The 27087-nt window shown below is 36.2% G+C and overlaps 2 protein-coding genes and 1 non-coding gene across 4 annotated transcripts; 2 read left to right on the top strand and 1 right to left on the bottom strand.

Moving 5' to 3' along the window:
• The first annotated feature begins 430 nt into the window (after window positions 1-430).
• Window positions 431-9048, top strand: LOC111024586 (serine carboxypeptidase-like 45). 2 transcript variants are annotated; one of them, XM_022302300.2, is made up of 10 exons: window positions 431-828; window positions 1039-1140; window positions 1574-1669; window positions 1857-1901; window positions 5398-5468; window positions 5848-6195; window positions 7378-7514; window positions 7630-7722; window positions 8410-8527; window positions 8604-9048. In XM_022302300.2, the coding sequence occupies exons 1-10, from the start codon at window positions 537-539 to the stop codon at window positions 8748-8750; spliced, it is 1449 nt and encodes a 482-aa protein (XP_022157992.1). In that variant the 5' UTR covers window positions 431-536; the 3' UTR covers window positions 8751-9048. The 2 variants fall into 2 exon arrangements, with proteins under 2 accessions (XP_022157992.1, XP_022157991.1); XM_022302299.2 differs by having other exon boundaries at window positions 432-828; window positions 1809-1901.
• A 3647-nt stretch (window positions 9049-12695) lies between these two features.
• LOC148211423 (uncharacterized) lies at window positions 12696-24195 on the top strand. The gene is made up of 6 exons (XM_088124415.1): window positions 12696-12872; window positions 14216-14558; window positions 16262-16369; window positions 17222-18792; window positions 19291-19838; window positions 24105-24195. The coding sequence occupies exons 1-6, from the start codon at window positions 12696-12698 to the stop codon at window positions 24193-24195; spliced, it is 2838 nt and encodes a 945-aa protein (XP_087980541.1).
• LOC148211424 (small nucleolar RNA R71) lies at window positions 15010-15116 on the bottom strand. Its single transcript, XR_015791169.1, has one exon. It is a non-coding gene; the product is annotated as a small nucleolar RNA R71 (small nucleolar RNA).
• Window positions 24196-27087: the final 2892 nt, after the last annotated feature.

Here is a 27087-nt window from a genome sequence, read left to right as displayed (position 1 = left end):
AGAAAATAAAATTGGAAGCTTAAAGATCTCTCAAAATGAAATCTCTCAAACGAATTAAAACGTGAATAGAAGCTTTTAGAGATGAATAATGGATGAATTGGTAGAGAAAATGATCTCTTGTTATATTTCAAGCAAGTGTGTGGAGAAGAAAAACAAGAGAGTTTGTGAGAGTTTGTAAACCAAGTATATTTTATGAGAAATTTCAATATAAGTGAAATTTTTTATTCTCAACAAACAAGTCTTGTTGATTCTAAATTTGTGATTGTCCATCACATGCTTCCAACGACCGACGGAAAGAAAGACGAGAAATAATTGATTGTTTGAAGTTACTTAGATATGTATGTCTCATATTGAATCATTCCCCACAAGGGAGGCCCACCATAATTTAGACTCGAGTGGACTAACATCAAACTTGAATTCCAATTACTCACTCCTCTCTTGGCCATATGCGTTTGTAGACATTATACACGAGGGAATCAGCTGCCAATTTTATCTCCTATAGGCTTCAGAGTTGAAAGGGAGAAATAGAAGCAATAATGCAGCCTTATTCTGAGTCGTGGTTTGCTATGGCTATGCCCGTAACCATAACCATAACCATAACCCTTCTGGCTACGTTGTTCCTTTCCGTATCCGTGTCTGTGTCCGTGTCTGTTCCTTTGAATGACAAAATTGAGAAGTTGCCTGACCAACCAGCTGAGGCGGATTTCCAACAATTCGGCGGATACATCACAATTGATGAGAAGCAAGGAAGAGCTTTGTTCTATTACTTTGTTGAAGCACGAGCTCCGGCCGCTTCTTCCAAGCCTCTCGTCTTGTGGCTCAATGGAGGTAATATTTTCCTCAGTATTTAAGTAATATTTTAATTCCAACAAAAAAATTTCAATTAATCTTTAAATTTTTAAGATATAGAGGGATAAAATAGAGAGAGAGAGAGAGAGAGAGAGAAAAAAGGCTTTACAATCTTATTGATTTTTTGAATTTAATGGGTGCAACAGAGGGAAATAAATAATAATTGGGATTGTGTGTTTGTATTTGTAGGTCCTGGGTGTTCGTCGCTTGGAGCAGGAGCTTTCGTAGAGCATGGTCCCTTTAAAGTTAATGGACAAACTCTTGTCAACAATCACTACAGTTGGAACACAGGTCAGATATAAATTTTAAACTTTTTTTTTTCCTTCAAAAAGAAAAAATTATGAATTTCGTTCCTATATTTTAATATTGATATTATTTTATTTAATATAGTCATAATGAAATCATCATCTTTTCTATTTGTCTTTGTGTTGGTTGATATAGGATTTAGAGTAGATAGAAAAAGAAAAACAGAAAATGCGTATATTTTGGATTGAGTGAAATATGTTTTAAGAATGATTTCTGTAATTTAACCAAACCATAGGGATGAAATTGAAAATTTTAAACTATATGATTTTTATTTTTATTTTTTGAAATACAAACTATGTGAATTAAATCTTTTTTAAAATAATGAAACCAAGCAGTTAAAAAATATATATATAGTTTTTGATTGTTGATTGTTGATTGTTTTATTTTTATTTTTATTTTTCCTTGTTTGTTGGTTCAGAAGCAAACATATTATATTTGGAGTCACCAGCAGGAGTTGGTTTCTCGTATTCTGCCAACACATCTTTCTACTCCAAAATCGACGATGCTATAACAGGTTTGTTGTTGCCCCTAGCTATTTTCTCAAGTTTCTTTAACCTTGTTCTGTTTTGCAAAAATCCAAAGAGAAATTACATTTAATTATGTTAAATAACTGATAACTGGCTCTGATTATTATTATTATTTTTTTGGTTAAGCACGAGACAATCTCTTATTTCTCCAGAATTGGTTCGAAAAATTTCCAGAATACAGGAACAAAGATTTTTACGTTACTGGAGAGAGTTACGGAGGTATCTATATCCACTCTGCAAATAAATTCTATTATTTCGAATACCTCCTACATGCCTTTTCTATTGTTATTGTCTAGTAGTTTTTTCTTCCTCCTTTTTAAAGTAGGTTGGGTGTTAAGCGCTGTTATATCCTCACCATCGAGAAGTCCTAATAAAAGTCGTCTAGCTAACACAGTATATTTAGGTACAGGAATGAAAACACTCACAAAATAATAATAGAGAACAAATTACTCCGAAAATATAATCTGCCCTGTGTACTGCCAACTCTAGCCGCTGTCACAAAGATGCTGCCAATACCCTCTTGAAATCGACTGCAAACATATACCCATGGCTGCTACTTTAATTCGGCTCAAAACCAAAATGAAAGAAAAATGCCCCTTTTATAAAACGTCCTAGCGTCTTCAACGTCCAAATAAGCGTCCCGCATTTTTCGTTGCATTGCCGCGGTGTTGTGCCTGCGTTTATTTATTTTCATTCCTTTGATGTCCCGACGCGTCTTGACTCGTCCAGACTCGCTCCTAGCTCATTCCAATGTCGATTTGGTTCCACCAATCCCAACAGATTGAACCTATGACTTCAAGGATGACCCGTTAAGGATTAGAGGATTAAGTAGGTGTTATGCATTTGATTACCTCAATAATTAAAATTTGTATTGTTGACAAACTGAGCATGTTCAATGATTTGCTCTTTATGATACGGAGATGTATTTGTTGCTGCGAAACCGATTGAGAAGTTCCTGACCGTGAAAGTTTAGCAAAAAGTATTAGTAGGCACTGCAATTTGAGATGTTAGGGAACTTACCTCATCTACTTTTTATGTACACCAGCAACTATCTTTGACGTTAAACATGCACTAGGCAATTGATAACTATTTGGCAATCATATCTTTCCATAAAGTTTAAGAAGTTTTGGACAGTAGAGTGCCGCCAACTTCATCATCTAATATGGTCCCCAACTGCCCATTCCGCCTATTGTAAAACATTTTAATTTGTAGCCAATATAGATACCCATGTTGCGGTCGTTTTCTCAAGTATTATTTGTATCAATCTAATGCCTCACAACGCTCCAAGTCTTGCTACCGAAATGACCCAATTTCCATTCTAAGTTGGGCGTTGTGTTGGTCGTGGAAACAATTTGGTAATTAAGAATGCCTAAATTCTCTCCTTCCAATAAGTAAACTTGTCTAGCTGCAGAGATTGTAGATAAAATATTAGGCATAAGTTAATGGCATCCTAATGGCTCTTTGATTTTCTTGAGCTAATATCTGTGGCTATTGTTGAAAGGGTGGGACTTGCGGAATTTGAGAAACGGGTGGAAGTTGGCACAAAGGTGGAATGAGTGACGTTCCTTGGATTTTTTTTTTCATCATCATCATCATCTTGCGAGTTCTATGGCAATGACAAGTTTTCTTAATTTTAGGATGCTACTTCCCTGTCTTTGGACATGAGTAATCGATAACATCCCTCACGATAAAACACACCACACACCCTCATGAGAAAACACACCACACAAAAATCAGTAAGATAAAAAAATGTAAATTAAAACCAAGTGAGTTTTCAATAATATAAAGTAAAACTAAATAATTGTCAATAATTCCTGACAATAACTCAAATGTTTGCGATTTGTGGTACCAAAAGTGTACGGGTCCTTAGGTTGAATTTCTAGGTCACGCTTCGATACCAGAGTTACAAACACTCAAATTAATTTAGAGAATGAAGTCAAAACGAGTGAATTACGTAATTAAATGGACACAAATGACGAGAAAATATATGAAAAGAAAGTCATAGGAAATTCGTTTAGTCAATGAAGTTATGAGTTAATCAAATAATTACTAGCTCAATATTGAACCATCAGTTTGGTAGGTCAAGAGCCTTTTCAATTGCCCATCTCGAGTGCTAGTCAAATTTCTTTATTAATTAAGAAACCACTATTTTTATCTATAGTTTTTATACCAAGCAAATACTTTAAATGAACTAAGTACTTTAATGATCTCTTATTCTAAATCTCTCGAGGATCTTAAAACTCATTCAGTTATGAAATTCAATTTTGACTCTAAACCGTCTCTCTCAAGCATAAGGTTTTAAGTTTAAGATCAATTAACCTAAGATCAATAGATCAGTGGCTTGAAGAATACATGAACATAAATAGAATATTTAAAATCATTCCATCAAGATAAATAATTAATCAATTCATTTATATAGTTTGAGTTGCTACATCAATCTCTAAGAATTAGCATTTTGATCAGGTTGCATGTAATCTACTCAAACTGGCCATCAACCCTTACAACTTCATTATTACAAATAGATTGTTCACCTGATGGTTCAACAATACTTGAGTTTTCTAATTCCCATCTAAAACAAATTTGAAGACATATTTTATTTAGGGATTAGTGGCAGCTCACACTACCTGAATAACTCTTAAAGGTATGTCAAATTTGTTAAATTTCTCATCTCTACTATAAAACATCGTCTATGACCTGGTTCAAACAGTCATAGTTTATAACCTTCCACTTCCACCTCATATGGATAACCAAAGAAGATACATTTTCTTACACGTAGCTCTAATTCATTTTATTTAACACATGCTTATGCAGCATATTCCAACACCTTCAAATAACTAAGATTTTGAGGTTTTCCTAACTGTCTTCTTGAGAAGTTTTCATATCCAAGCAGGTGAAGGACGCTTAAAAGTGAACCTATATATATATATATATTAACTACACCTCCCTCTGTCTCGTAACTAATTAAAACCTCCTTTATAAAGCTGGCCAGGAGAAATTTCTCTTAAGTTTGGAGCAAACGGATAGTAGACAAAATATTCTTTCCTTCCCTCATAAAGTTTCAATTTGATTCTATATTCTTTACAAAACAATGCTGATTGTTGCCTTGCTACCTTCAAGTTACTCAAAATCTTGAAAATAATTCATGTGAGGTGTCACATGATAATAACATCTGGAATCAAATATCCACTCATCAACAACTGCATTCTCATACATAATTAACACTTCCATTGATTCATACTACTTTCATGCAAATTTGCCAGCAGTTTATCACCATTTTCTCCTCCCTTTTGATCTTATGTTTTAGTTGGGAGCAATTTATAATCAAATGTGCTCCCTTATGGCCATAATAACATTTTATCTTCTCTTTACTTCTATATTTATATCTATGCTTAGCGTTCTTTACTTGTGTTTCTCTCGCAAACCCTTAAAGCTTCAACATTTTTTTTTCTCATATTTGATTTCAATTTTGATCTCAAAACATCTTAAATAATAGTAGCTCGTAGCTAATGTCATTATATTTTATTGCAAGCCATACTTTATTAGAGCTTCTCAAATAATGAATTTAGAAGATATGATAACTTAGTTTTCATCCTCCTACATTAACGACTAAAATACATATCTAGCGTGTGTATCATGTATTTATAAATTCAACATATGTAATTTTAAGATGGTTTGAAGCTAATTTTCCAACATGTTTTACTTCCTATGGTAACAGGCCACTATGTTCCACAATTGGCGCAGCTCATTATTAAGTCTAAAGTGAATATCAAACTGAAGGGGATAGCAGTGAGTTGGAAGAACACAATTCTATATATATTTAAATGCAGTTCTAAAAAATTATATTATGATGGATTGAATTATCATTTTAATTCCTAAGGAGCGCGTTGGTCTCAATTTCGTCCCAATGATTATACCAGTTCCAAATTTTAGTTCTCATAATTTCGTTAAATTTTCTAAACCATCCTCATCCTTATCATATATATTAACCAATGTGGCAAAAGAAAGTCGATAAACTAGTATTTAATATAATGCAGGTGCAAGATAAGAAAAACTCTTAAAATTAACTATATCGGCCAAATTGAAACTTTAAAAACACTGGCTAAAATTATATGGAAAATCAAATCAATCATAGAGACTAATATATGGTAATTGACGTTGGATGCAGATAGGAAATCCTCTTCTAGACTTGGGCAAGGACTTCAACGCGAGGGATGAATATTTGTGGTCACACGGCGTCGTTTCAGACTCGGCTTATAAGCTTCTCACTTCAGTGTGCAACAGTTCACGACTTGTAGTAGAGGCCATCCAAGGCACCCTTTCTTCGGATTGCCAATTCGTTGTCTCCAAGGTTTCCAAAGAGCTTTCTAACTTCATAGACTATTACAATGTCATCGGTGATGTTTGTCCCTTCACCGACAAATCACAGGCCACAATTCTGATTCATCCACTCACCTCATTGTTCTATACCTCGTCATCCACTCGTCACCAAACAACCGCTCAAAGTCACCTGCAGGTGAGTCTAGACCTTGCGCTTTAAATTATTCTTGCATTTAGGTCTTTATTGGTATTTCATTTTAAAATATGGTACATTTTTGTTTTTTTGTTTTTAATTAGCATGTGATTTAACATGGTATTAAAAGTACAAAATTTGAGAGTTATTGAAGAAGAAAAAATGATACAAAGTTTAAGCTCAAATATTGCATTTGTTAGTCCATAAATATCTAGATTTTTTTTTTTTGATATTAGGATTTTATTTGGTATTGGAATATGGATTCAACTTATAAAAATAAATATCAATAAAAAGATTTATAATAATATTTTTAAAATAACAAACTAAATAGACACAGCCCTAAAAGATTAACCAGAAGCTTTTAACCTAAATTTTATTTGTATATTTAATACTTTAACATTATACTTACTCATGGGTTTCAAGATATGAGTAATACCCAAAAAAATAATTATCAATATTAACTATGGAGAAAATATACTGTGTAGGAGTTTGAACAAAAATCATTTTTCTGTCATTGATAACACGTTCAATCACCAATGAACTTAAAAACTTAAGATAATATAGGGTTAGAGTCCCACTAATATAAGTTGATGCTTTATTGGTGTTTTAACCTAATGAATTAGAGTAAATTTAATTATTTATTCATATTAATCTAACTCCTAAGCGTAGTTAAGAAACTTGTTCTCGTGGAGCTTTGGTGGTTTAGGAAAACTATGTGAGAGGATTTTGAGCAACAATATTGTTGAAACCCGCGATTATTTTATCGAACAAATTCTAAAGGCTTGATAAATCCATGGCGAAAACATGAAGACGACATCTTAAGCCAACCCATTCCTAACCAAACCCTCGGCCACAAACACCCTAGATCTGACTAATTACAATTTAACCTCATTTATTATTAATCCAATATGGGACAATTGCCATCTCCTTAACCATCATTGGTGCAAAGGGATTAGGGTTAATTAAGAGGGAATGAATTCAAACTCAATGATGACCACCTAACTTAGAAATTAGTAATTCTTATGTGTTTCTTAGCACCATATATTGTAGGGTCAGGTGGTTATCCCGTGAGATTAAAGCTGATCTGACACTCACGGATATAAAAAAAATTGCCCCCTCCTTCCTCCTCGATAATGTTATTCGTTTCTTATTTGATATTAATAATTAATAGTGTTGATGTGACAGGAAACAAATGGTGGCAATAGTAGAGATGCGTGTTCACAAGAAAATACAGCAAAATATTTAAATAGAAAAGATGTGCAGCATGCCCTCCACGCCCAACTCATTGGAATTACTGAATGGAGCTTGTGCAACAACAATTTGTCAGTAATGCAATCTCTCTTCCCAATATTTGAAGCCAAGAAATCAAACAAAAAAAATTGCTGTCTGCCATATCCCTTTTTGTCGTCCTTAACCATTTTAATTAATTACTTGCAGAGATTGGTATTATGATCAAAAGAACAAGTTTATACCAATGCTTGATGTCGTTGGCTCACTTGTGAAGTCTCAAATCCGAGTCTTGGTTTACAGGTAACACATCCCAAAAATCTAAAGCATGCATGAGTATATTAATTGATGGGAATGATAATGATTTTTTTAATAGCCACCGACCCAATTTATCAATATTCACGACATTCCATCTCAAAACAATTAGCAATGTAGAGGAGTAACTCACTTATATTATAAATGTTTATTAGATCCTATCTTTTAAATGTGAGATCCTTAACATGTCCCTCAAGATTGTAGCTATTTTGGTTCATTGATCTTAGTCGAATCCCAATTTTGGACTTGATGCTCGTTTGAGTTTTTTGGGCTCTAATATATATATCATATCAATATCCATCGGAATCAATCTCAAAACCAATTGGCAATGAAAAAATAGCCTATGTCTATTACAAACAATTATTAGGTCCCTTATTTTTTTAAGATCGTGTCTCTTTCGACTCATCAATCTTGGCTGAATTATTCTATTTGTGAACTGATAACCTTTTATTCATATTCTTAACAATCCTCTTATTTGTGAGCTTGAACAATTACCACGAAATAGCCCAACAAGTGAATATCAATATTAATTTAGGAGGAAATGACGGGATGGAAATTTAAATTTAGGACTTCCAACTCTGAGATATCATGTATTAAACTGCCCCTGAACTAAAAAATATATAAACAAATAGGTTAATTAATATCAATTGAATCTTTCATTTATATTTCTAACAGCGGTGATCAAGATTCAGTCATCCCATTTATGGGGACTCGAACCTTGGTGAGTTCATTAGCGAAGGCTTTGGGTCTAGATACAACTGTATCCTACAGAGCTTGGCTCGTGGATAACCAGGTTTGTTAGTTTCTTAACATAACAAAGGAAAAAGGGTGTTGTGGTAAATTACATTTTTATGATTGTCATTTGACAGGTTGGTGGCTGGACTCAAGTGTATGGTAACTTTCTATCTTTTGCAACCATAAGGGGTGCTTCCCACTTAGCTCCAGAAACTCAACCCAAGAGATCTTTGGTGCTTTTCAAAGCATTTTTAGAAGGAAAACCACTGCAAGGAGTGTGATCCTTTTGTAATATTGATGAATGTAATATCACCCAAAAACAATCATAAAAAATAAAACAAGAAGAAATAGAATAGACATAAAAGAAAAGTATTATCTAGATGAAAGTCTAGTTGTGTTATTGTTTATTCAAAATAATGGGAGAAACTGAATGGATGATTTGTCATAACACCATCACAACGTGGGGTGGCCAATGTAATCCGTCCTTAAAGGGTTTCTTCCGAGAAAAGAGGAACCATCTATGAGGTGTGATTAATCACCTACAAATAAAAAAATAGTATGCAAATACAGATTGGAATATGTTCGAAAATCTTGAAATAATCTTCCAATTTCGGACAGTGGTTCGAGAAAAGAGCTAGCAGCTGACAACACCTATTTGAAAGCGGTCACTAAATTTTGTCTTAAATTATCCCATAATTTTTATTGGTCAATAGAAAAACAATTTTTTTGTTTTATTTTAAATGTCTCAAGTTTATTAATTCATATTTTACGATAAAACATGAATTAATAAATTATGAATGCCACAAAGACCATTAGAAATATTTGTTGCCTCAAGGATATTGTTTCCAATCTCCATCATTGGAGCTTTTAAAAATAACTTGTTTTAAGGAAAAAAAAAAGTTTACTTTAAAACATGGCATATTTCTGCTACTCAAGTGTCTTGTGCATCTTGTCTCTACCCCTAGTTTCTTGAGTAGTAGTAATGCTAGCGTTTATGCAGTTCGACAAGTTTGGATTACTCTAGGGCTTTTAATTTCAAGTAGCAAGCTATTATGTTTTCTCTCTAGTTTAGGTTTTAGTTAGTACCAAAGCCCAGCATCCTTCTATGAATACTAGTCACAAACTACGAACACTTAGCTGATAATTTTCCATACCTCATCTATCCAGATTCAAACCCTACTTTAGTATTACTACGTTGGACCTTACACCCTCTTTAGACACCAGTTCTTATCCCCATCTATACGCTACACATTCGATTAGTGAAGCCTACTGCCCTTCACTTCATATCTTCTTTGCATCTTAAAGTTTGAGGGCGTGCTGGAGCATATATCAGTTTGTCCTTCGTTGTGTTGAGGACAATGCATGCTTTTAAGTTTGGAGGTGTACGCATTCACATTGCTTGGCACCCTTTCTAGCTCAAATTTGTACATCTATTTATCTTTTTAATCCTGTAACTCAGTCCTAAAAAATATTATCAGTACGAGGCTACAGGATTAGGAAGGGCTAGTAGCTCATAGTTGAGAAGCCCAAACATGTAATAAAAGAGTTAGCAATTTTTTTGCAAGGAAAAGAGAGTCTAAGAAATGAGTCTCTAGGTGAATTGAGTTTTTTGAAAAGGAAAGTAGGAAGATGCTGGAGCAAAAGAAAATAGCCTTCCCTAGGTAAGAGCAAAGTCCGAGTTACTCTCTTTTAGTTGGCAGAAGCATATTTAAGGGACTGTGTATTGTGTAGAAAACAGAAAGGAGGGCTTGAGGCAAGACGTTCCATGACTTTATAGAATTTTCATTTTTCAAGGTTTTTAGGTATACTCTTGTTCGAGGGCAAGCAAGGATTCAAGTTTAGAGGTGAGATAACTTTCCAAAAGAGAGTTATTTTATTACTAATTTGGGTTAATTTGTGGTTTAATGTGAGGGTCTTTGTCTGAATAGCATGCTAAATTTAGAGATTGAGTGAAAAAGTTTATTTCCATGTTCTAAATCCTCATTTTCTTGATTTCCACAAAATCTTGCTTATTTCGCTAATTTTGGTTTAATTGTGCAGAATCCAGAAAGGTTGACAAAGTGCAACTGAAATAGAGGAGAAAAACTGGAGTTTTGTTGTGCCACAATATGCCATGCTAGAGCATTTGTTGCAGTTTCAAATCTGGACAGTGCAGTAACTTTTCTATACTCGAATTTGAGCCACATCCGTACAAAGCATGCGCATTGCCCTAAATTAAACACATTATAGAAGCTTCTATTGAGCAAGTCGACAAGATAGATCACAAGGAAGGAATTATTCTCGAAGGTGCTGAAGACAAGGAAATTTGTCCCCATTTCGAAAAGAAGTCAATGGAAGGAAGCTTGAGCCACTGGTTTTTCTCACTCAGCTGGAGATTTCCGAGGACTTTCTAAGGGTTTTTTACCAAATGGGTTTCTTCTCTCTTTTACCCACTATATTTTTTCCCATTACCCATGAACTAAACCCAATTTTTTAGGGATCTCTCGCTGTAATTTAATATTTCCACCTTACTGATCTTGTTGGCCACCATCATCAGTTTGTGTGCTGTTGTATGACTTGGAAGAGTGTATAGAAAGCTTGTTTGGCTCTAGTTGTGGTTAGACGACTTTTTTCTAATGGGATTGTGGATGCTTAGGAGTAAGATTCACCTAACCATGTCTATAAACTGTTTTCGATGCTTGATTATTTAGCGTTGTGAATAATCATTTCAATGTGTCTCGAATGTTAAGGATCTCACATTGAAAAGATAGGGGACCTAATAATGATTTATAATATACATGGGCTACTCCTCTCATTACTAATTGGTTTTGAGATGGAACCCCATGAATATGGATATGGTATCAGAGCTCATTGTCTAACAACGTGAGTATATTGATCATGGCTTCTTCTTCATCTCGAATGTATTTAATGTTAGCTTTAATTTAAAATGCAAACGACGTTGTTTTTCAATTTCCAAATTACGTTATTTTAAAACGATTCGTGCGCGCCTATTTCTCTTGTATTACCATGACGTTTTCTAACCGACATTAATTGGTACATTTTAATGTCGATTCTTAACCGACATCAAGTATGACATTTCCGGAAAATAAGGCACCTCACTGTAAATCCGACATTATTTAGTCAACCGACATTGTTTATAAATGACTAACTTACATTGAAGGTGACAATTGTTGTAGTGGCACAACGCCAATTCCGCATCATCACAAGTCCTAAATTCTGTGAATCGCTCATCCTCGTCTTTCCCTTCTGGTAACTCCGTGTCTATTTCAGATTTGTGGCATTAGAGGTTTGGTCACGCATCTCCTTCAATTGTAAACCAAGTTCAAAACAATGTTCTATGTTCAGCTCAAATAAAAATTTCTCATTTTTGCAATGCATGTGCTATTGGTAAAAGTCATGCTACACTTTATCATAAACTTCTTACACAGCTTCATTACAACTCATTGTCTCTAATTTATGGGGTCCAGCACATAAATCTTCACGTAATGGATTTCGTTATTTCATAAACTTTGTTGATGTTTATTCTTGCTACTCTTGGATTTATTTTCTTCATAATAAGTCAGAAGCATTTCAAGCTTTTCTTAGCTTTAAACTTCATGTTGAGAAACTTTTTGGTACCTCCATTATTTGCTTTCAATTTGATGGTGGAGGTGAATTTAAAACTTTCACTCCTTTTTTAAAAGCACATGGTATTGAACATAGCTTTTCCTGTCCATATTCTTCTCAATAAAACAGAATCATAGAACGAAAACATAGACATATAGTTGATATTAGCCTTACACTTCTATCTCATGCCTGTTTGCCTTTAGAGTTTTGGGATGACGTATTTTCTACTGCTGTTTTCTTAATTAATAGGCTTCCTACACCGGTTTTGGATGGTTTCAATCCCTTGGAGATTCTTTTTAAACAGAAACCAAACTATTCTTCCTTGAAAGTATTTGGTTATCTATGCTTCCCTTGTCTCCGATCCTATAATAATCACAAACTTGACTTTCGTTCTGTTCCATGTGCTTTCTTGGGCTACAGTAATATTCACAAAGGTTTCAAGTGCTTTCTTCAAGTGGTCGCGTTTATATCTCTCGAAATGTTACTTTTGATGAAACTTTTTTCCCTTTTCTACAGCATTATCTCCTCAACCTTCTTCCTTTATTTCCCCCTCTATAACCTCTTCTATTCCTTTACTTGTGTCTCCCACTACCTCTTCCATGTCCGATTCCCCTTCCCCTATGGCGTCTTCATTACCCAATCATAATCCCCCATCTAATGTTTCCTCTCCCAATCACTTCCCCACCCCAAATTCTTCATCCTCCCCCACAGAGGTATCTGATCCTGCTGCTACTTGTATGAATGAACCAAGTCTCACTATCACTGAATCAAGCTCTATTGGTAATTGCCATCTTATGGTAACCACCGACAGTCACTGAGGCTTTGAAACATGACCATTGGAGAAAAGCTATGCATGATGAGTATACAACTTTAATGAATAATAGTACTTGGGATCTTGTGTCTCAACCTCCAGATACGAAAGTAATAGGTTGTAAATGGGTATTCAAAATCAAGAGGAATTCAGATGGGTCATGTTTATGCAAAGAATTGCAGTAAGCTGTTTAACGAATCAAGCTCGAACCCGGTCCTCGGCTTGACCTAAATACCAAGAGTAAACCTGCACAAGAGGGCAAACTCTTCAACGCTCAAGTCAATTCTGGTCGGACTCGATATTAAGTTTGAGGTGAGATTCGATACCTGACTGTGAAATGAAGCACTCTATTTATAGGTGGCGGGTTCGACAGTGCTCACGACCGGCGATTACCTTTGTCTTTTTTATGTCGAACCTGTCGGGTTTGAGCATATCGAACCCGTCCAGGTCGAACCGGGGCTTTTTACATTTAGCCTTATTTATGGGCAAACCCAGTCTCCTCGATGGGTTCGATGTGGACCTGGGATACTTCTTTTATTTCCTGAACACCAATGAGCGTCCTCCACGTGTCCAGGGTATTTTTATCCCCAAACATTGGCCCCCTCACTGTCAGGTTCGATCTCGATCTGGCAGAGAAATTACCTGATTCAATTTAGGACACGTGGCAATCTTTTATTTGTAGAGGAAATATGAACGTTGTGGAAGATGTTTCGATCTGCCAGGCTGTCGAAGCACTCGAGTATTCCGTCGTTACGAATTTCGAGATGATCTTGGCCGCTCGTTCATTACACTTGTACGTTGTAGAGGTTTTTCCGATTAGCTATAAATAGTTCCGAGACTTCAGGTCAAACCTTACGTTCCCTGAATTTTTGGAGTTCGATTTGAAACCAGCTCGAACCCTTCGTAGGTCAGTCACTCTCGTTTTACTTCTTTATTTCAAATATGGTGGTTTTCATGTCCTCCCCCTCCAGTAGTGATAGCTTAAGTAGCGTAGGTCGGACTATAAGTAGTTCGCCTCCTCAGCCAAGTGACTCTGGGGAGGATTTAGCTCGTAGGTTGTCCAACCTAGAAGAGGTAGAGCATTTTAGGTTTTTCGACGATGGGGAAGATAGCGACACTTCCACCTCGAGCCAGGGTTTGGAATACCCTTCAAAAATGCCTGAGCACTATCTTGGACCCCTCCGTAGGGAGTTTAGTATTTCGGCTGACATCATCCTTAGAATTCCAGAGGAAGGGGAAAGAGCTGACAATCCTCCAGAGGGATGGGTCACTCTCTATTTAAAAATGTTTGAGTACGGCCTCAGACTTCCCCTTAACCCTTTTGCCCAGGAGTTCCTAAACCGAACTGGACTGGCTCCTGCTCAAGTGGTCCCCAACAGATGGGGTGTCATTTTTGCTTTGGCCATCCTTTTTTGGTTGCGAGCTCGAGAAGAGGACGAAGCTGATCTGCTAGATGTTGAACAGCTTCTAGGGTGCTTTGAAGCTAAAAGGATAGCTAAGAAGCCATGTTGGTACTACATGTGTGCAAGGAAGAGTGCGGGTGGTATAGTCAAAGGGCTGACCTCCATCAAAGGATGGGTGGGGAAATGGTTCTTTGCCTCTGGAGAATGGTTGGCAAAGAACGAGTCTGGTCGTCCCTTCTTTGACGTTCCTGTTAGGTTTGGGAATTTAGGTATAAGGTCGTTACAATTGTTTTTGCAACTTTAGATCTTTCTACTCTGTCTTTTCATATCTAACTTGAATTCTTCTTTGTCCTGTGCAGTGTCGATCAGACCAATTCCCGAGCTCACGCAAACTTTGATTCAGGGATAGTCAACCCTATTCCAGCCCACGCAAACTTTGAGCTTAAACCAATGATGTTCCAAATGTTGCAGACAATTGGACATTTTGGAGGGCAGGAACATAAGGATCCACATGATCATCTGAAATCATTCATTCAAATTGCAAATGCATTTCGATTACCTGGTATAACAGACGATGCTCTGAGACTAACACTTTTTCCATTTTCTTTGAAGGACCAAGCTAGAGCATGGCTCAATGCATTTCCACCGGGATCCATCACCACATGGGGGTCGTTAGTGGAGAAGTTCTTAACAAAATTCTTCCCACCTGCTCGCCACGCTGATATCAGAGAGGAGATCATCTCCTTTAGACAGTATGATCGTGAACCTGTTCACGAGGCGTGGGAGAGATTTAAAGAACTAATCAGGAAATGTCCGAACCATGGCTTGCCGGCATGCATCCAGATAGAACATTTCTTTAGAGGTTTAGATCATCCTACTAAGATGATGCTAAACAATGCTGCCAACGGAGCCTTTACAAAGAAGACATTCAACGAGATAGTTGACATCCTAAATGACTTAGCTTCACACAACGAACTATGGTGTTCGCAAAGATCTAGGGCAGCACCAAAGAAGCAAGATCCAGCTGGAGTTTTGGCTCTGGACATTGCGACCTCGATGCAGAAAGAGATGGTTACAATGAACCAGAGGCTAAAAGAGATGGCATTGGGAATAAAAAATCCATTAGCCACGCCGATACAACCTGTGCAGTCGGATTATTGCACTCCTGCCCCTGTTTGCCAAGTCAACGATCTCATTTGTTCATTTTGCAGTGAAAACCATATTTATGATAATTGTCCACATAACCCTGCTTCTATTTTTTATGTAGGACATAGGAACAATAGGAACTTTAACCCACATTCGAACACCTACAACCCAGGTTGGAGGCACCACCCTAATTTCTCATGGGGAGGACAAGGAGGTTCGAGCGGTTTTAATCAAGGGCAGAGCCAGCAGAACAAGCAGCCCTATGTTCCACCTACACAGCAATACATCCCACCACCGCAACAGCAGTACAATCAGAGAACACAGACTCCACCAGTTCAAAATAACAACTCAAATCTTGAGAATATGATGAAGGAGTACATGGCCCGAACCGACGCAGTGATACAATCCCAAGCGGCATCAATGAGGAATTTCGAGACCCAATTGGGACAGCTCGCCAATGAATTGAAGAATAGACCACAAGGTTCTTTCCCAGACCATACTGAATTACCAAAACGAGAAGGGAAAGAACAGTGCAAAGCTGTCACCCTCAGGAGTGGACTGGCATATGATGGACCAACAATGCCAACAATAGATGTACAGATTCCGTCCACTGAACCAATTGTAAAGATACCAGAAAATCCAACAACACCAGAAAAAGAAAATATTAGAAAAGGTAATGAGGACACCCCGAGTGTTCCTCCACAGGTACAGCCTTCTTTTACCCCTACTCCCCCGTTTCCACAAAGATTAGTTAAGAAAAATAATGATTCCCAGTTTAGAAAATTTTTAGATATTTTAAAACAACTGCATATAAATATACCATTAGTAGATGCTCTAGAACAGATGCCAAATTATGCTAAGCTTTTGAAAGATATAGTTTCTAGGAAGAAAAAAATAGGAGAGCATGAACTGGTAGCCATGACAAAATGTAGTAGTGAAGCTGTAGGCAGCCCGCTACCCATGAAATGTAATGATCCTGGCAGTTTTACCATTCCATGTTCCATAGGAGGAAAAAACTTAGGTAGGGCATTACGTGATCTAGGCGCTAGCATTAATCTTATGCCATTATCAGTTTTCAAATCTTTAGGCATAGGAGAAGCTAGACCTACTACGGTTACCCTCCAACTAGCAGATAGATCTATCATAAGACCTGAGGGAAAGATAGAAGATGTTTTAGTCCAGGTGGACAAATTCATTTTCCCTGCGGACTTTATCATTCTAGATTGCGAGGCAGACTTAGACGTTCCCATTATTTTGGGAAGACCATTTCTAGCCACTGGGGATACAGTTTTTAATGTGAGGAAGGGAGAAATTACAATGAGGGTAAATAATGAAGAAGTTAAATTTAACGTTCTAGACGCCATGAAATTACCAGGAGACTTTGAAGAGTGCTCTGCTATAAATAGCTTGAATCCTGTTATGTTTGATGAGTTTTATGACTTATTAGTTACAGAGATTGAAGAAGAGCTTGATAAGATAGCAGAAGGACCAGAAGATGTGGCTAATCCTATTGAAAAAATACAAAAAGAAGAATGCAAGTCGTTACTTCCGTCCATAGTGGAACCACCCACGTTGGAGCAGAAGCCATTGCCGTCGCATTTGAAATATGCGTATCTAGGGGATAACGACACTTTACCAGTTATTATAGCTTCCAATTTATCACCTACTAATGAATATTCTTTATTGCAGATTTTGGAGAAGCACAAAAAGGCCATTGGATGGACGATAGCAGATATCCGAGGGATAAGCCCAGCCTTTTGCATGCACAAAATTCTATTGGAAGAAGATGCTAAGAACTCTATTGAGAGTCAAAGGCGGTTGAACCCGAAGATGAAAGAGGTTGTAAGGAAAGAAATTCTTAAATGGCTTGACGCCGGTGTTATATACCCAATATCCGACAGCAGCTGGGTAAGCCTAGTACAGTGTGTACCAAAGAAAGGGGGTATAACCGTGGTGGCCAACGAGGAGAATGAGCTCATCTCAACCCGAACTGTGAGCGGGTGGAGAGTTTGCTTTGATTATCGCAAACTCAACAAGGTAACAAAGAAAGACCATTTTCCTCTCCCGTTTATTGACCAGATGCTCGACCGTCTGGCAGGTAAGGATTTCTATTGTTTTTTAGATGGATATTCGGGTTATAATCAAATTACTATTGCTCCAGAAGACCAAGAGAAGACAACATTTACGTGTCCGTATGGTACGTTCGCTTTTAGGCGAATGCCCTTTGGACTATGCAATGCACCCGCGACTTTTCAGAGGTGTATGATGGCCATCTTCTCTGACATGGTAGAAAATATTCTAGAAGTTTTTATGGATGACTTTTCTGTTTTTGGAAATTCTTTCGACGCTTGTTTAGTTAATTTGGAGAGAGTATTGGAGAGATGTGAACAAACAAACCTAGTCCTAAATTGGGAGAAGTGTCATTTCATGGTACAAGAGGGTATTGTTTTGGGTCACAAAATTTCCAAGCAAGGAATAGAGGTAGACCACGCTAAGATAGACATCATTTCAAAGCTACCTCCTCCTACAAATGTCAAAGGGATTAGAAGTTTTTTAGGGCATGGGGGATTTTACCGCCGCTTTATAAAAGACTTTGCTAACATTTCTAAACCCTTGTGTCAATTGTTAGAACATGATAGACCATTTGTTTTTGATGATGACTGTTTAAAATCATTTGAAATGTTGAAAGTTGCTCTAAGTTCAGCTCCTATAATTATCGAACCTAATTGGGATTTACCTTTTGAGCTCATGTGTGATGCCAGTGATTATGCAATAGGAGCTATGTTAGGACAACGTAAAAACAAGATCTTGCATCCTGTGTATTATGCTAGTAAGACTCTGACGGGTGCACAACTCAATTACACTACTACTGAAAAGGAACTGTTAGCAGTCGTGTTCGCCTTTGATAAGTTTAGGTCTTACTTGATAGGCACAAAAGTCATTGTTTTTACTGACCATTCTGCATTAAAATATTTTTTTGCTAAAAAAGATGCTAAACCACGTTTGATACGGTGGATTTTGTTACTTCAAGAGTTTGATATTGAAGTTAGGGACAGGAAGGGTACTGAAAACCAAGTTGCTGATCACCTGTCTAGATTGGAATCCCCGCTCTGTGATGATGGAACTGTTATACGTGAACAGTTTATTGACGAGCAACTCTTGCGAGTTGATTCAGTTCCGTGGTATGCCGATATAGCAAATTATTTGGTAAGTCGAATAGTTCCTTATGAGTTCAACAAGCAACAGGTAAAGAAATTTCTAAATGAAGTTCGATGTTATCGTTGGGATGAGCCTTTTTTATATAAGCTAGGACCTGACAATATCTTACGCAGGTGTGTCGCAGAAGAAGAGCACGAGGCGATATTAGACGCTTGTCATATGTCTCCATATGGAGGACATTTTGCAGGACACAAAACCGCAGCCAAAGTTTTGCAAAGTGGGTTCTTTTGGCCCACTCTGTTCAAAGATGCACATAAGTTTGCCCAGGTTTGTGACAAATGCCAACGGACAGGTAATATATCTAAACGCCACGAAATGCCTCAAACCCCGATCCTGGAGATTGAAATATTTGATGTGTGGGGTATAGATTTTATGGGTCCATTTCCATCTTCTAATGGTAAGCTTTATATATTGTTAGCAGTAGATTATGTTTCGAAATGGATAGAAGCCATTGCAACTGCTACCAATGATTCCAAAGTTGTCATTCGTTTTCTGCAAAAGCACATTTTTACGCATTATGGAACCTCGCGTTGTCTGATAAGCGATGGGGGGGCTCATTTTGTGAATAGGTCTATGCAAAAGTTGCTGACTAAATACAATGTGCGTCATAGGGTTGCAACAGCATATCATCCTCAGTCGAATGGGTTAGCCGAAATATCTAATAGGGAGATAAAAAACATTTTAGAAAAAACTGTAAATCTTAACCGTAGGGATTGGTCTTTTAAGCTTGATGATTCACTTTGGGCATATAGGACAGCATTTAAGACTCCCCTCGGCATGTCCCCCTATAGGTTAGTTTTTGGAAAAGCATGTCATTTGCCTCTTGAGCTAGAATATAAAGTATTTTGGGCTACTAAGAAATTAAATTTTGATTTGTTGACTGCAGGTGAAGCGAGGAAGTTACAATTGTTGAAATTAGAAGAACACAGGCACTTTTCTTATGAGAATGCTAAGTTGTTTAAGGAAAAAACTAAACAGTGGCATGATAAGCGTCTTCGGCCGAACAATCTTCAAGAAGGTGATCTGGTTCTGTTATTCAACTCTAGGTTGAAACTTTTCCCTGGAAAACTTAAGTCTAGATGGTCTGGTCCCTTTCAAATTTTTAAAGTCTACCCATATGGGGCAGTGGATCTAGTTGACTCTAAGGGAAATGTTTTTAAAGTAAATGGGCAAAGACTTAAGCCGTATTTTGGAGAACCAGTGGATAGAGGAAAAACCTCTATTCAACTTTCAGGTCAATAAATTTTTGCGAAAAATGTTTTTTCCTTCTTATCCGTTTTTGAAAGAACAAAAGTAAAGGAAGGAAGTCTTTGTATCTTGTATTTTCTTTTTGTTTAATTATAAAGTTTTTCTTATTAAGAGAATGTTTGTGAAAACGTTGAAAAAAAAAAAAAAAGAATTATGCAGGCGCCTGGCGCCTGCCCTGTTTTTCCAGCATTTCGAAAACTCTCAGGTTCGAGAAGTCGTGCAACATATCTACAACTTAAGGGCTTCATTGGATTTTGCGGTTTTACCTTCATGGCCTCCAGCGCTAGCTGCTATCCTTGGTCATCCATCTCCCAGTATTGACACTGATCCTAGTCCACAACCTCCGACTTCATGAAGGGGAGGTTCCTTCTTTGCTATTTTTTGTGTTTTCTTCTTTTGGTTAATGACGTAGTTTGCATATTCTAGCATTACTACGCATGTTTTTTTTTTTTGTATTGATTATGTTTCGAGCTCAGTTGAAGCATGAATAAATTAGTATCGTTTATCTTCTGATCACTTAAAGTATGCCTTCACTTAACCTTAGTTTAGCTTTTCACATGCCTATTTTGAAGCATCTGTGCTGTGCATGTGATTTCATGTCGATGATGATTATAAGAGATTGTTGAGTTTTCTGTTCTATGCCTGACTAAGCTTTGAGCTATTTCCTTTGTTTATGTGATAAACTCATTTTCTTTTATGTCTTTTTGATCTTTACAAACTTTAAGCTTTTTCTTTGCCCCTATATAGGAAGTCCTTGTCCTTTGTATTGTTAAGCCTTTTTCATCCGATGCAAAAGTCTTTTCCCAGTGAGGACACTGTCTCTCTTAAGTTTGGGGGGGACAGTCGTTGTGTGAGTCGTTGTTTCAGAAAGATAAAGTGTTATTTATATTTGAAAAATCATGCTATTTTCTTTTGAAAAAGAGTCAGTTGGAAAAACAAATGCTATTAAAAAAAGAAAGTGTTGAAAAGAAAAAAAAAACACAACAAACAATCAAAAAAAATTGCAAAAGAGTAAAAAGAGTCTTGTTGAGAGAAAGTAAGAGTGGGGAAAAGACTTGTGTTAGAAAGAAAAGAGCGGTAAAAACAATGAGAGTTAAAGAAAATGTATTTATGATTCCCGAGTCCTACTGTAGACACCCATTTAGTTTTAGGTTGGGTGTTGACTTTGAAAATAGCAGTAAAGATGGTGATAAGTGACTTCGTGTTTCTCATTGTCGTCGTTTTATGACCTAGCTGTTAGTTCAAAGTCTTTCTACGAGTAGCTGTGGTTGAAACCGATGTTAGTGTGTGGAAACCTCAGGGGCTAGTAGCCGGTCTGTCAGATGTAAAAGTCTTAGTGTAAGGAGGGAGTGTGCAGATTCCTTAGGGGTATTTGAAAACGTTTTTTGTTTTTGAAAGAGAAAAAAGATTTTGAAAGAAAAAGTTTTTATCATTTCAAACTTGGTTTATAGTGACTAAGTTTACAAAGGCAATAGAATGGTAGGCTCTGACATCTTTTCCTTGAGACAATTTATGATTGAACATCTCGGTTGCTTTTGCTTTTCCTTATCCATGTGTTAGAAAGCTGATTAAAGTTGCTAAGTTTTGCTTGAGGACAAGCAAAAAGTTAAGTTTGGGGGTGTGATTACGCTTGTTTACATGCGTAAAAAGAAGGTTTTAGATGCTGTTTTTACAATGTTTCAGCTTTGTTTCGGATTTTTCTCGGTCGTTTGAGTTCCAATTCATGCAAAATTCATATAGTATGGTTTGTGGTTGGCTTATATTGTATTTATGACATTTTAGGACCATTTGGGAGTGCAAATTAATGAAAAGAAGCAAAAAGACGAAAAAAGCTTCATGGGAGGCGCCAGGCGCCTGCGTGCCTGCAGAAAAACAGTTTTTCTTCCAACTTTGCCCTTAATGAAACGCATCTTCCAATGCGTTTTGGTGGTTCCAACCGATGCATACGTGTAGAAGAAGTGTTCCACTATCAGTTTGAGCACGATTTGGTCAGTCAAAAGAGTTGGAAATGGGTGATTCACCATCGTTTTAGGACCTACCTAACCAATTCTGCACAGCTATAAATTCCAGCAACTTCTCCACCAAAATCATCAAGCCTTGCTTCCTTCTCTTGATCATTTTTAGTGTTTCTTTGTTGCTTTCTAAGTACTTTTGAGTTGCTTTCATTAGTTGCTTTTGGTTTTTAAATCCCGAGTACTTTACATTCTTTTATTGAGCTTTGTTTTGTTTCCATTTGTACTTAGTTATTTACTACTTATTCAAATATATAAGAATCTAGCACTTTGCTTATCTTCCCTTTGCCTTTACTTTATTTTTAGTTAAGAGAGTTGTGTTTTTGGAGGAAAGAGCACGTGACACTCTCCCTTGCTTGAAAGAGAAGGGCGAAGCTCTCAATCCCGATAAAAACTCTCCGTTAGTTAACTTTTGTTTTTCACACATGCATTCCACATTCAACCGTTTTACTTGCTGTATTTTCTTCAATATGTCTTTCTAAATTCCTGTCTCTAGCCCGATTATGGATAGTTAGCCTTTTATGTCTAAAAAGGATTGCTAAGAGGTAGTGTTTTTGCTTTCCATTCATTGCTCAACATGTTTTCCCAAAAAGTTAGGATTTAGAGAAGGCCACTGTAAGTCTTAACAAGTCAATACTGAAAAGGTTGCTTATTTGCATTGTTGAGTGGTTAAACCAAGGAGAGGAGCGCCTTAGACATAAGGGTTCCGCTTAAGTAGCCTAGACATAGGACCTTAACCCGAGGTTGCGACTATTTCCATCCTAAAACTAAGATATATCTCATAATAGACATATTAGGGAATGTCTTAGGACTTTGAACTTGCTTAGACATAAGTAAAGTGAGAAGCGTAGTCGTTAGTTTCTAAAGTAAAATGCATATTATCCTTAGCATGTCCTTGATTCTTTGTTGGCTAACTTGAAGTAAATCGGGCTAGGTTTTATTATTATAAGTCCAAATCCCAAATCCAAAACCATTATTTGTGACCACTTCCCATTTTACAAGAATCACTCATTTCAACATTCACTATTCTTTAAAACTTCAGAGTTTGGAAATTATTTAGAAGTCCTTGAGGATCGATACTTGGATACTTCATCCATTTTATATTACTCTGACAGGTGTGCGCTTGCATCTATATAATTGTTACCACGCTTAGTGCGTGCGTTCAGCATAAACACCCAGTCAGCAGGTGGGGGCGCGGGCGTAGACGTGCGCGTGCTAGATGCTGGCGGGCGCACGGGGGGCAGCGTCTTGTGAGTTTAGATCGTCGTTGGTGGCGTAGGCACGCACGTTGTGGGCATTTTGTGTGCGGTCGGGCTCTCTTCTTGGCTTAACTTGATTCCAAGGGCTTGAGGCCAAATATGATCACATCATGTCCTTTTTTGCATTCTCTGGTGTTTACTCTTCAAATTCCCTTCAAATTAGATTAAAAAAAATGTATTTATAGGCATTGTTGCAAGCATTCAAGCACCTGTTTTTTTTTTTTCTATTCGCGTGGTTGTCCCTATTTAGGCACCTAGCTGCTATGATTTTTTATTTTTATTTTATGTTTATCTCAACAACTTTGAAATCCTTCAAATTCAATCTTCAAGATTCAATCTTTCTTCACATATAAAAATAAATTAAAGGCATGAATTAAGGCCCAAAAACTTGAATAAAAATAACTTAATCTAGATATGATAAATAAATATAAACTAACTAAGAATAACATAATCTAAACAACTAGGTCTCAAAAGTTATATCCTTTCAAAATCAAAGGAAAATTTTAATGGTTTTCCTGTATTGTAATGTAACTCCATATATATATGTCGAAAAAAATGTAACTCAATATGAAATAATCAATTTAAAAAGAAAAACTCCATGGAATAAAATAATTATAACTATATAGAAATTGATCCAAAGAATTGACAAAATTGTTGGGATTGGTGGAGCCAAATCAACGTCGAAACGGGCTAGGGATGAATCGAGATCAAGCCAGGATGCATCGGAACAAAGAAGGAATAGAAATCAAGTGAAGTGGGTGCTGTAGGCATGGGAGGTCGAGGAGGCAGCATTGCAGTGCTGTCAATTGGGGCGTGGGTGGATTTTCGTTCCATCCGTAGCGTCATGGCACAGTAACAATGTCTATAAATCTGCAGTTTTCGGGTTTCGAGTTTTCTAAGTTGAAAGGGGGTTTTAGCATCCGTTTTTTAGATTTGGCAGCGAATTAGTGGCAGTGGCTCGGGTGTTGGCATCACACATTGGGGAGATCAAGATCATCGTTGTTCGGGGTATTGTATCTTGATTATTGCGAGTTTCTCATTCCTGTACCTAGGTATTGTTGGGTTTAGAATATTTATAAGCTAGGGGGCTTTTGCTGGGACCTCTGGGGGATAAATTTGAGGAGAGTTATTGTAACCAATCATCGACATTATTAGTGAATTATGTACATCTAAGTGGAAGACTAGACGTAGCCCTTAGCAGTGAACCAATATAATTTTGCTGTGTATTCTTGTGCTTTACAGTTTTCTTCCTTATTTGCATATTGTTTGGATATTCCTGTGGAAGAGAAAATTATACAGGGCCATTAATTTCCCAACAAGCAGAGCTGTAGGGTTGCAAATTATGTGAGATAAATATCATGCACACCATTACAATGAATGAGTTCTGAAGTTTACTGGAGAGAATTTCAGCTTTTTTAAGATGCAAGTAAAGGAATCTTATTACATGCAAGAAGATACAGAAGACATTGAGGGATAGACCAGCGGAGATGACCGACAAGAATTGGAAAGAGATGGATAGCAAGTTGTTGCAAACATCAGAATGTCTTTATTGATGGAGATATGCAGTCTGGTGGCGAAACAGACTACAACGAAGGAACTATTTAGGCCTTGCAAGACAGGTATGAGAAACCTTCTGCCAACACTAAAATACTCCTCTAGATGAAGTATTTCAACATCCACATGGAGGAGAAAACCTCAGTGAATTCCCATATTAAATAGCTCATCGATATATCACTACTAGAAAAGTGGTCTTCCATGATAGATGTGAATAGTAAAAAAGTTTGGAGGAAAAAAATTGTCATAAATCATGGGGGTGCATTTTTTGCAGGAAAAAACGTAACTTTTTTTGTTTTATGACAGTTAAAAACTGTCACAAAAACCAAATTTTCAAGGACAATGAAAAACTGTCACAAAATGGTGGAGGTACGATTTTGACTGGAAAAAACGGTGATCTACGAAAATTTCCATGTTTTATGACATTTTATAATTGTTAAGAAAAATAAAAATATTTCAACTATTCCATGACAGCTACCTAGACCATTTTGAGAATCTATGACATACAAAAAGTGTCACAAATTGAGCGCGTTTCATTTCAGTCAGAAAAACTGCAGCTTTATGGATGATATTAATTATTTCGGGATTCTCCAATCGTATCAAGTATAGATTTATGATTAATAGTTTCAATTTCATGAAATAGATAGAACATGGTATTTGGTATAATGGTCTGTTTCTCTAAATACCTAATTTATATTTTTTCAACCCTTTATTATTATATTTTTACAAAAAAAATTACTACGATAAAAAATTAATTTAATTATATTTTCCATTTAAAATAAATAATATATATTTGTTTTGTATCCACATTTCCGTGAATAAATCTAATTAATCATAAAAATTAAGATATGATGATAAACATAAAATAATATAAGTTAATTCTAGTTTCATCACGCATTCTGTGAATAAAATATTCATATTTATGATGGAAAATATACATACATACGTAGTGGAAGCACGCAAGGATCGAAATAACAATCTAGATGCATATTAAAACCTAGGATTAAACATGCATGCTCATACATTATGATGCTTACACTAGTAGAAAAGTGGTTTTCCATGACAGTTGTGAACAATAAAAAAGTTTGGAGGAAAAAAAAGACATAAATGATGGGGGCGTGTTTTTGGCCGGAAAAAACACTATTTTTCGGATTTTGTAAGTTTTATGACAGTTAAAAACTGTCACGAAAACTGAATTTTCAATGACAGTGAAAAACTGTCACGAAATGGTGGAGGCACGATTTTTGCGGGAAAAAACAGCAATTTACGAAAATTTTCATGCTTTTATGACATTTTATAATTGTCAAGAAAAATAAAAATTTTCAAGTATTCCATGATAATTACCTAGACCATCTTGAAAATGTATGACATACAAAAACAAATGATTTTGAGCGTGTTTTATTTCTGTTGGAAAAACTACAGTTTTGTTAATGATATTAATTATTTCGGGATTGTCCGGTCGTATGAGTATAAATTTATGCTTAATAGTTTCCCCAAATACTACATGAAACAAGTAGAAAATGATATTTGGTATAGTGGTATGTCTATCCTACGTAATTGTGCCCTTCCTCTCTTCGGTCCCGAGTTTGAGTCCTATGAATTTAAATTATTTTTTCAACCTTCTATTAATATATTTTTATAAAAATAATATAGGTTAATTCTAGTTTCACCAAGCATTTAGTAAATAAAAGTATTCATATTTAAATTATATTTTTTTTATTGGAATGAAAGGTAGTCAACTTAATCAAATGCTTAAGAATTATTTTAGGTTTGGAACTAATTAGGTTTGTTGGAGACTATCTATCGCAAGCCACGTGTCGACAAAAGAAAGGTATTGTTATTTAAGAATATCTTTTATCATGATACTCTGTGCAAGTCTCTTTAGGTCAGAATGTTTTGATGAGCTAAACTGTTCATTATGTTTTATCGACCAACCTAGAAGGTTAGAGCCGACCTACGTGAAGATGTTCGCAGGAGTGTTGAATAACACATTAATCAAACAACATGTTGCGTTTTATGGGTAGTTGAATGACCATTATGCCATTGTCGGGAGTCTTGTCGAAGATCTTCTCTATAAATAGAATTCAATTTTATTATTTATTGGGTGTGTATTTTTATTTTTTATTTTTGCAAGAATTTATTACTTTCTCTTATCCTTGTTTGCTAGCAGGAATGTTCAACAAATGATTTTAAATTTCATGATTTAAAGTCAAAGATATGATTGAAAATTCTTTATCTTGTTTGGAACAAAAATAATTTGAAATGAATATAATTAAATTTAATTGTTTGATGTTTGTTGGATGATTGAGTTGGATTTTTTTGTTTACACAAGTTAACTAGTTCGTCTGAACCGAAATTTT

This window comes from Momordica charantia, assembly GCF_013281855.1.
Source record: "Momordica charantia cultivar OHB3-1 chromosome 5 unlocalized genomic scaffold, Mcharantia_2.0 BLBB01000005.1, whole genome shotgun sequence".
NCBI classification, from domain to species: Eukaryota; Viridiplantae; Streptophyta; class Magnoliopsida; order Cucurbitales; family Cucurbitaceae; genus Momordica; species Momordica charantia.
This window is presented reverse-complemented; position numbering and strand designations above follow the sequence as displayed.

Excerpts from the sequence above, each read along its gene's own strand:
- LOC111024586 (XM_022302299.2), top strand. The coding sequence starts at position 537 with ATGCAGCCTTATTCTGAGTCGTGGTTTGCTATGGCTATGCCCGTAACC. Across the intron at positions 7,723-8,409 it reads ATCCGAGTCTTGGTTTACAG|CGGTGATCAAGATTCAGTCA; the intron begins GTAACACATCCC and ends TATTTCTAACAG. Across the intron at positions 8,528-8,603 it reads CTTGGCTCGTGGATAACCAG|GTTGGTGGCTGGACTCAAGT; the intron begins GTTTGTTAGTTT and ends GTCATTTGACAG.
- LOC148211423 (XM_088124415.1), top strand. The coding sequence starts at position 12,696 with ATGGCGTCTTCATTACCCAATCATAATCCCCCATCTAATGTTTCCTCT. Across the intron at positions 12,873-14,215 it reads TTGGTAATTGCCATCTTATG|GAGTTCCTAAACCGAACTGG; the intron begins GTAACCACCGAC and ends CCTTTTGCCCAG. Across the intron at positions 19,839-24,104 it reads AATGGGCAAAGACTTAAGCC|ATTTGGCAGCGAATTAGTGG; the intron begins GTATTTTGGAGA and ends TCCGTTTTTTAG.